Genomic DNA, 10,927 nt, shown 5'->3' with positions numbered 1-10,927 from the left:
TATATATTGGGATTTTACGTAAGTAAAGTATCATGATTTTTAAAGCGCAAAGAATTTTTTTTGGTTTTTAAAAATAGAGGATGTCACAACTTTTGTAGGAGTTATGTTAATAATATGAATAGACATCTTAACACATTCACCCCGGTATATGTGTCTCACACCTGATTGAAAGAACCAAGCTCTTGCAATGTCTAAAATATGTTTTTGTTTGCATTCAACAAGCCCATTTTGTTGTGGTGTATGAGAAGTAGACTTCTGATGAACGATGCCATTTTCTTGATAATAAACTTGTCCACTACAGCTAGAACTAAGTTCTTTGGCATTATCGGTTCTTATGCACTTGATGGTTGTGTGAAATTGAGTCTTACTGAAAGTAACAAATGATTGAATTAGAGTGAAAGCATAACTTTTATGACTAAATAAGTGTATCCAAGTATGTATTCTGAAGCCATCAACTATGATACACAAATACTTATATCCATCATGATTTTCGTGCTTATAAGGGCCCCACACATCAGCATGAATAAGATCAAGAGGAGCATGAGTTTGAGAAATGCTATGAGGAAAAGCTAATCTGGATTGTTTAGCTTGAGCACATGTAATACAACTTTCAACACCAACATGATTATAGTTGGATGGAAGAGACAAATTTGTTTTCAGTTTGTCTAATGAAACATGACCAAAGCTCTTATGCCATAGCATAACATGACTCTTTAAAACAAGTACATGAGACAATAAAGAAGAAACTAAAAATAATAACAGACTATATGAAAATTTGTGTTTGATATGATCATAATCTAACACATAGAGGTCATTTATTCTTTTGCCAAGGACACCAAGAGCAATCTTATTATTCGATAATGGGTCCCGCATAAGACAAGTCTCATCAGTGAATAAGACAAAAATTTAAAGTTGGGATATGGGGTTTTGAAATGGATATAAGGTTATATCTAAATGATGGAACATAAAGCACATCTTGTAACATAATATAGTCATGGATTTAAACATCACCATAGTGAGAAAGAAGCAAATTATATCCATTGGGAAGACCAATTTTGTGAGGCTGTGAAAATTTAGTCATGGACCATAAGAGATTGATATTAGAGCACATATGATATGTTGCTCCAGTGTCTATGATAAAAGATTGATGTGGTTTGAGAAATATAGATGACTTATAGACATTAGATGCAAATTGTGCATAAAAGAATGATTTACCATATGGATGCATATCACCATCATGGATTGAAACATTATTGCTTGAAGGAGATTGAATGTTGGCAAAATTAAATAGTTCTAGAAGATGTTGAAATTGTTCTTGTGTGATTCCAGATGAATAATCAAATGTTGCAAGTTGAACAGTAGATTTAGGTTCTTCTTTCTTTGATTTGGTAAACTTGAAAGATGATGGAAACCCAATCAAATGATATCATTAATTTTCGGAATATCCTGATTTCTTAAAGTGAGAACAAACCAAAGACTTCTTTGATGAACCAATTGGTGGATTGTTTGCAACATTCATTGCCACTGCATCATGAGCAATTGCATGCGGTAGATTGACCTCCGTCTAACGTCCTTCTTGAATAATCATTGAATAAACTATGGATACACTTGGAAGATGCTTTATCATCAAGATATGTGCTCTAAGTGCTTTGTAGGTATCATTTAGTCCCATAAGTAACTTAATTACCCTTTGATCTTCAAGATACTTATGTATGTCTGCATCATCATTATATGTACAAGCAGGAATGTCTTGAACAATACGAAGTTCGTCCCAAATTTTCATCAATTTGGTAATATAGCTTGAAAGTTCGTCAGATCCTTGGGATAAGGAGAACAATTGTTGTTGAATTTGATATATGAGTGCACCATCAGTTTGCTCGTATCGATGATTAATTTCTTTCCAAATTTCACTAGTTGTGTGAAGGAATAATACACTCTCAGCAATATTTTGATGAAGAGAATTGAGTAACTAGCTAATAACCGTGGAATTAACTTGATACCAGCTTGAATATGTGGGAGAATCAATCGAAGGCTAAGGAATTGTTCCACCAATGAAAGTAATTTTGTTCTTCGCAGACAAAGCAATAGGCATAGATCTCTTCCATGCAAAGAATCCATTTCCATAGAAAACATTTGAAACAAGAACATTACCTAGATTATCTGCAGATCCAAGATAGTAAGGACTAGAGATATCCACAAAATTGGTAAGATTTGTTGAATTTGTAGAAGTAGACATTGAATCAGTTAGAAAGTGAATGATTTGAGAGATCAAGATAAATCAAATCAAATAAGGAACAAGGAGGAAATGAATTTGATCGAATCAAAGATCAAACTATATGAATCAGAAAAAAAAATTGAAACTGAGAAAGAACAAATCAACCTCAATGATCAAGAATTGAGAAATCGAATGTGGAATTTTGGATGCTTGCTCTGATATCATGTTGTAATAAGAGAAAGAGTTTCCAAATTTTCATATCTTGTTAGGGTTATTGTCACTCTAACCCAACAATGTTTCGTATTTTTGTTTAAATGGTCCCTTGTGATTTTTTTTGCCTTTGAAGGGTACAAACTTGTGTTTTACCGGTTAATTTCATACCTTTACCTATTTTTGAAGGTTGCATTGGTAAGCCAAAAGTTATTACGCCCATTTAGTCAACTGCCAACTTAAAGTTGATTAAATTAATCTACCCCCTCCTCCATCAATAGAAGAAGCTTCACCTTCTTTAACAGTTGATATTTGGAATTTCTTAAACCAAATCTACACAGAAATTAAAGTTACATTGAAGTGTTCTTGAAGATGAGTTCTTATTCAACAATAGCTCAGACCCACCCCTAAAATTAATAACCCCCATCTCCTACATCTTTCCTCTTGTCTGCAAATCACTGGCAATATAACGAACAATCCCGTCCCCTTCCCACCGATTCAAATGCCCCCAGTAACAAAACATAGATTCAGAACCGCAAAACTATTAATTAGCCCTGAACTTCACACTTCAGGACTTCAATTTCATCTCTTGAGTCATCAATTTCAGAATCATAACTAACAATCAATTACGGAGATGGAACGGAATTCTTCAAACATTTAATGGGAAGATGATTTACGGAACTAAATGAGGAGAAGAGAAACATGGAGGAGATGAAGTTGGAGTCTATTGAGAGGTTATTCAAGAGTTGGAAGGTTTCGCCATGGCAGAACCAGCTTACATTTTGTGCTTTCGTCTTGAGTTTTATTTTGTGGATTATATTCAGGTGCATCGTTATGAAGCTTAATCTCATAGTCGGAACTATAAACTTCCGACCATAGAACACGTCGTTTCACAGCAGATCAAGGAGTAAGAGTACCAGAGCACCATCAAATAATAATGGGACATCAACACCACCGGTACGCTGCCGGACGATACTCTGAAACCAACCGACCTAATTTGAGTCTCACACCGCAGGCGTTGCATAACATCTTCGGACCACACATAGTTGTTCTCCATTGTAACGTCTTCTCCGATGCGCAGCGAGTGTAGCACCTAACGGCGCCGGTTTCCGACATCGTGTCACAAGATGAAGAAGCAGTCGACACATAATTCTCTCTCTCTTCGTTTTGGATGTAGGTACCGGGGATGTAGAGCACCGAAAAGTAATGGAGCTCTATCTGCAAAAGGACGTGATTAGGAAGGGGTTAGGGTTTGTTGACAATTTCAGTTGACCAAATCCACGTGGCATATAAAAACTAATGATTAGGAAAGGGTTCAAACCAATATACAAAACATTGTTTGGCTACTATGACAATAACCCATCTTGTTATTCAAAACATCTTCAATTCAGTTATATACAAGAGCAAACAAGAAGTACCTAAAATAACTACCTAAAATAACTAACTAGTAATGTAAATAAGCTTACGGTTAAATTATAGTTTAGCTAACAGATATTGCGCAATATTATTAAGATGGAACTAGATCAACGTGGATGTGTATGCTAGTACGTTGCAATTTTATTTTATTTTAATTTGGAAATGTATAAACATTATTATAGAAACCAATGTCTATGGTAACTTTGATAAAAACAATCATTATGAATTTTATTATAATCTTGAGTAACGCTCAATACAACGAGGCTTAACCATTGAGTTAAAGTCTATGGTTGGTTTTCTAAAAGAACCATATATTAATGAGTTTCACTCATTCTGTTGGTGTTGATGGCTCATTGATGGCCTTCCCTTTCTGCCTTAGCTGGGCGATGCTCTCTTTCATTGCTTCCTTCCTCTTCTTGCTAGCTATTACCTTAGCCAATACACCACTTACATTCGGGTCCTTCTTCTCTGTTGGAGTAGGTGGTGGGGGCCGCCTTGCTGCTGCATCTGCACTCCTATCACCCACGATGCTCAACCCAAACACTGCACCAATCAAGCACAACGCAACATCCCTGCAAATGCAATTTGAGTAATCAAGCTTACAAAAAGTCATTAATATTTATGGGAGTAAAAAACACATACCTGCGAGGAATATGGCAAACAGATGGACGGAAGGATGTGTTTTTTGACGGAGGAGTCGTGGTGGTTGAGATGGGTGCAACCGCATGGGTTAGTGAATGAGCCATGATATGGATATGATTGCGATTCAAATGAATGAATTGACCTTTTTTCAAGTCCGATGGGAGTTATGTTTAAAGCCTCATTGGTTGGTTTATGGATAAGATGTATATTACATGTGGACCTCATTCACTTCATTATCCATATGCTACAAACTAGAAACCCAAAAGGAATTAGTTTTGGAATTCGACCAGCATATTCTGTTGACTGTTGTTTATTAACGTTCATGTTTTCTTCACCCAAAATTTTCTTATACAAAAATTAAGTGATTACAAATACATAATAATAAAGATCTTTTAGCATCGATTTTCTTGTTTATTCTAACAACACAACAAAAGTATCAGTAAAAAAAATGTATCTTTACTGATTTTTAGATCTCTTTCCTAGTTCTCATGAAACATGGCCCCATCAAGACAAGTATTTGTAATGGAAAATTATAATCAAACCCTTCTTTTCAACACAAAAACTTGTTGGCTGCCTTGATGGGTAAATTCAGTCTAGAAGTCTGATATCATCAAGTTTGTTTTAGATTTTATAATTTTAATTCTTCATGATACCAGAACAATCTCTTTTCTATCTTTTTTGTAACCACTTTAATTCTACAGAAATATATCCATAAAAGTCTCATTATTTTAGAAAAATTAACGAAAAGTTGCAAATTTATTTGTTTGAATAGAAAAGCCCAAGAAACTGGTTAATTTCTTCACTTTAGTCATTTTTGACATGTTGAACAGGTCATGAGACCACATCGTTAATTTTCTCAAAATAATGAGACTTTTCTATTGATTTTCTCAAAATTTATATAAAATGTATAAACGTATTATGTAATTATATGTATTTTAAGTATTTATGACTATTTTTATATATGTTTTACGTATTTATGTATTTTTAAGTTTTTTATATAGTTTTTTTTACGTTTTTAAGTATTTTAAATGTATAAACGTATTTTTTACGTATTTATATGAACTTTTAAGTATATTATGTACTTTTATGTATTTTAGCAAACTTTTTACGTGTTCACATATCGGGCAACATAAGGCTTCCAAACTCAAATAAACGGGTAATATTTAGACTATGAAATCTTGTACAAAAGAAGAAAGGAAATCTTATATGTGATTATCCTAGTGATACAGATGACCCACGAAGCATATTTGGTTATGTATCTATGATGGATGAAGATGAAGATTGCAATGCAACACCTAGTTTTTAGGATGTTTCTAATATCGGGATAGCGGGTCGTAATGGATGAAGTAAGGATCTTGGACTTCAGGGGAATATAGTTTAGACCCTATCAGATGTTGATAATGTTCAATTAAGTGATTAAACCCTCAAATCGTGCTTTGAAGCAAAAGGATAAAATGAGAAAAGTAATATTTCGAGCTTCTTGCTTGGATTATGGTTTTAGTTCGACATGTATTATGTAACATCCTGTTTAAAATAGAATAATTAAATAATAAACCCGGAACCCCGAGAAGTAGTTTTTATTATTATTTTAGATTATTATAGCCCAAAATCAAATAATAATTATCGGGATGTTAGTTTCGAAGGTTAAAAGGTAATTTCGGGATTTATTTTGCAAAGGATTTTAGAAGTCAGGGGGTGTTTGGTATTATTTGGACTTAATATGTAAGGATTTATGGAAGCAGGGGCTGCTTGGTAAATATTTCGGACTTGATTTGTAAGGGTTTTCAGAAGGAGGGGTTTAAATGGTAAATTAAGGATTTAATTTGAAAAGAAACCGGGAAGGAGGGACCAAAGGTGTTCTTTGGAAACAAAGTTTGTGTGATCGGGTATTAAACCCGTCATCTTACTCCACCCTCTAAACCCTAACCCTAAACCTCACTTCTCTTGCAGCCACCACCATTCCATGGTGACCTCTTCAGCCACCGCCCAGCCGAGATCGTCTGCCATTGTGCTGCCAAGCCCGCTGCCACCGCTACTCCGCCATCCGACGCCATTGACACTCCAGTCGCCGGCAAAGACGAAGAGTCATGAGGAGATCGGAAAGCTTGGTTTGTGGGTACTGTTGTTGTTCGCGTTTGGGTCGCACACACACTCTCTTCTTATTTCTTCTATTATTGCCTCAACCCACGTCCGTCGCCGTCGTGTTGCTGTCGTCTCCGATAATTTCTTGTGGCCGAGAAGGTGGTTGCGATTGCATTTATGTATTTTGTGTGAACTATTGATTCACATTTGTTCATGGTGGTGTTGTATGGGTCATCTAGTGTATGGGTGTGTGTTTCAGATCATGTCAGCGTGTGTGTGTAATAGTTGGTCGAAGATCGCTAGGACCACCATGGGAACCACCATGGCAGCCCACCATGGTGGTCATTATTTTGCTGCCGCCATGAAGGTTCATTGTTCTGCCACCACCAGCCGCCGTGTGGTGGTGGATGTATGCGTGTTTTGGTTTGTTGTGTGTATTTCTGCTATGTGTGTGTTTCTTGTAGTGAAGTGGTGTTGGGTGTTGCTTGGCCGAAGCTCACAAGAAAAGCCACCACCACCATCGTGAGGTAATGGATGCCACCATCTACCACTGCCGACCACCACAAGGGTGGTTGTCTGTATGTTTATCTGTTAGTGTGTGTGTGTGTGTTTATTTTTGGGTTAAAGCATTGAAAATTGTAATTAGTGAATAGTGTAATAAAGAAAGCTCATAACCACCACCATGAGGTGGCGGCCGCCGCCATGAGCCGTCGCCGTGAGCCGCCGTTAACCACCACTACCCGAGGTGGTAGTGGATGGTGCCCGACTAATGAAACCCTAATGGGCCCAATGAATCCTTAATTGATCTAAAAGCCCAATCATGTTACTAATGGGCTAGTATTGGGTTGGAAACCCTAATTAGGGTTTGGAAAACCCTAATGTCATGAAACCCTAATTTTGAGGATTTATTAGGACCCACACTTGAATTAATTACTAAACTGAAAATGTTAATTAATAATCATTTGCAAATTAACTTAAGGCAATATTAGACTTAATGAATTAAGTCCTTAATGGGTTAAGTAGGAACACTTAACCCTAATCGTCATTTCATGTGAAAACCCTAATTTCATTTGGGCCTTGAGTTGGGCCTTCCTATTGGGCCTTGGTGATTGGACTATTGATGGGCTATCCAAGAACAAGTAAATGGACCAAAATAATTGGATGAGCTTTATGATAAGGCCCATGTGAAGGACTTGGGCCCAATTTGGAAAATTAGGCCATAGGTGGGCCATAACTAGGCCTTGATGATTATGTGATATTGGGCCATGGGAATACCAAGAGTTTGGACTAGAATAAATGAATGAGCCTTAAGGAAAGACCATGTAGAGGTATGGGCCCAATTTGGAAAATTAGGCGATATGTTAGGCTTTGGCCCATTACTTGACTTTTGGGTATTAGAGTGTGAGTTGGGCCTGTTGGGTTTTGGTATACTACAACATCCTATGGTGCACATACAACCCTAAATACCTTGGATCTATGTTTTCACTAATTATACATGCAAATGGTTTCCAATGTATTAATCTTACAACTAGCATGCATTTAACATAAAAATATAATATACTAATTAGCATGACATACCTTTTGATGGAGCTTGAATTCTTGGTGTATTTGGCCTTAAAGAGCTTAGCCCCAATAGTGTGGAAGCCTCAAATGGAATCACAACACACCATGGACAAAGGATGAACTTGAGAGAGAATTCCATGCACACAAAAGACACCATGAACTCTAAAAAGATACAAGTGGCGATTTTGGGCAATGAAGTATCCATTTATATGTGGGATTTCTAGGGTCATGGATATAACCCAAATCCATACCCATGGGTTTTATGATCCATGGTTCATGTGACCCAACTCTTTATGTATCCATACATAAACTTGGTCCAACATGGATCATAAGCCCAACACATATAAATATAACTAATTATCATAATTAGTCCCCATAGATTTAATTAGTCTCTTTCGACCACTAAATTAATTCTTGATCAATACTAATTAAAAACATATGATTTCATATTAATATATTATTACTTATAATATATTAATAAACCATAAATAACCTTCTCTCAAAAGTCCATCCTAACAAATTGTCCTGATGATATGCAACCCAAATGGACCATGCTACTCTCGGGTCGAATACATACCAATAATAGTTATGGGCTTAGACACCTAATCCAACAGTCTCCCACTTGGATAAGTCTAAAACTATTATTCAAGTATGACTCCAAGATCCCGACTAGCAATCGTAGCTCTTAAAGCCGCTGTCAAACTCTGAACAAATCAAATGACATGTCCATTAGATAAGGGATCATATATTCCTCCATTCTAGATATCATATGGACTGAGACATGGATTATAATCATTCTCTCTGTCCATTTGTTGTTTCCCGATTTCCGATTTATGATGACTGACTAATTGAACAAATCAAATCAGTCCAGGCCCGGCCGAGCACTTACGTTTGTCATCACCAAATCATCGAGGGGCCCACAGATATCGCTTTTATCCCGAAGGTAAAAGGAATGGATAAACTTCGACTCATATGGCTTGTTCTACTACTTGTTGAATCATACACAAAGGCATGTTTTTTAACATCGAGTTACCAATGAGTTTTCGTGGAATCAATGTATAACCAACTCATAGTAACAAATCATATCTCTAGGTTTGAAGAATATAAGATATTATCGTCTCATGATCACTCGTGATAAAATCCATGAAGTGATTCCAATGAGCGTGGGTTGAATCCAATACTCATAACTTATGAGCACTCATGAGTGTTGTAGCCCTTTGTCCAACATCTTAGACCTCTACAAGCCAACCCATGACAGTCTTAATTCATATCTACTTCCAACATATGACCGACTGTGGATGGTTTGAATAACTTAGTCATCCAGAACAATGACCTAGTTTATTCTGGAAGTCAAAACATGCAAAATGAAACACAAGAATAATTGAATCGAATATGGTATCAAAACCTATGAACATAAATAAAACACCTTTTATTTATCACCATATGATTACACATTATTCATTGTATACTGTTTCAGCTATCAACTTTATTCTTGAATTTAAAACAATAGTTGTCCCATGCTGCAAGCATGTACACTATGTTTTCTAAACACTAGTCATGTCATACACCAAATATGCATACTATGTTTGTCTATGATCTTTACTTTGTGAAATAGATCAATTGAACATAACTCCAATGATCCTTTTTCATAGTCCCAAATCCTTACTGCAAATGCAAGAATTCCAAATTCTTGCCATTTACTGAAATCTGTTAGATTCTAAACTTATATGCATTGATCCTCTTGTAATGATTATGCACAAAGTCAGAAAGACTTGAAAACAAATATTACAGAGCATTCCAAAGGAGATCAACTCCTTGGAAACATCCTTCTTGCATTAAGTTTCCTAATCTTACACAGATTGAATAATTTCTAACTTTGAAACATTTCCATATTCCATTTTGACTATCACTTCTGAACAAGAGTTGCCTCCTTACAGATTATGTCAATATGGTCCTTCCAAAATTATCAATATACTTCCAACTGTCCTTGAGCAACCCATCTTTGGTAAACCTTAGATTCTCCTCGACAATTGTTTAATCCTTTTAGTCAAATCCAATTCTAGACCTTCTCCCATCTTAATGCCCCGGGCATTTGGAAAAATTTTAAAAAGGATGAACATGCAATCGATCCTATATCCGAAGCATATGGGACACGCTTCATGATGTCTCACATAAAGACTAAACCAGTCTTTGCTATAATATTTCCATTTCAATTTGCCAAGTTCTCATAATTCAGATTATGAAAAGAGATGTCGTAATCATAATCGAATTTTAGAACGCAAATAATGGACCCATATATTAGAATTTTCTTATGTTGAGCCATTCCAACATAACATTCATATATATACTTGACTAAATACGATTAAAACCTCAATATAAGCTTTTAGATTTGAGATGAAGTATAATTTCCTCTCCCTTAATTATAGCAAAACAACTTTTTCCCAATTGAAACCTTTTGTTTTCTATAATTAACATTGCTAACTTGCAACCTTTATCATAATTATCATGCTCCCACTAACATGATGATTATTAGCATAACACTTATGCTCCCACTAGCTTTGACATGTACTCAGAAATCAGCTGAACTTCTAGAAAAACAATACTTTATTGACTTTCTTACCAAAGTTCAGATTTCTGATACTAGATTGCTTTGATAAAACTTTATCAATATCATACACCTTATATTAGATAGCTCACAGGTGTGTCTAAACCATTTCAAAACTATAAAAGGGATGCCGTAATCATAGTCTCAATTGTTTAGACCTTCGCCACGTCTCACAAGTCCATGTTAGTGTGCCG

At 35.8% G+C, this 10,927-nt stretch overlaps 1 protein-coding gene across 1 annotated transcript; it reads right to left on the bottom strand.

The window, feature by feature from the left end:
* Window positions 1-4,043: 4,043 nt before the first annotated feature.
* On the bottom strand, window positions 4,044-4,641 carry LOC145134402 (uncharacterized). Its single transcript, XM_079069250.1, has 2 exons — window positions 4,484-4,641; window positions 4,044-4,413 (listed from the first exon to the last, which is right to left on the bottom strand). The coding sequence occupies exons 1-2, from the start codon at window positions 4,585-4,587 to the stop codon at window positions 4,170-4,172; spliced, it is 348 nt and encodes a 115-aa protein (XP_078925376.1). The 5' UTR covers window positions 4,588-4,641; the 3' UTR covers window positions 4,044-4,169.
* Between the last annotated feature and the right edge of the window lie 6,286 nt (window positions 4,642-10,927).

Source organism: Lactuca virosa, chromosome 8 (assembly GCF_052849685.1).
Source record: "Lactuca virosa cultivar CGN04683 chromosome 8, Lactuca_virosa_CGN04683_v6, whole genome shotgun sequence".
Taxonomy (NCBI): domain Eukaryota; kingdom Viridiplantae; phylum Streptophyta; class Magnoliopsida; order Asterales; family Asteraceae; genus Lactuca; species Lactuca virosa.
The sequence above is the reverse complement of the archived record's forward strand: the minus strand, read 5'-3'. Positions and strand labels throughout refer to the sequence as shown.

Excerpts from the sequence above, each read along its gene's own strand:
- LOC145134402 (XM_079069250.1), bottom strand. The coding sequence starts at position 4,587 with ATGGCTCATTCACTAACCCATGCGGTTGCACCCATCTCAACCACCACG. Across the intron at positions 4,414-4,483 it reads GTTTGCCATATTCCTCGCAG|GGATGTTGCGTTGTGCTTGA; the intron begins GTATGTGTTTTT and ends TTGCATTTGCAG.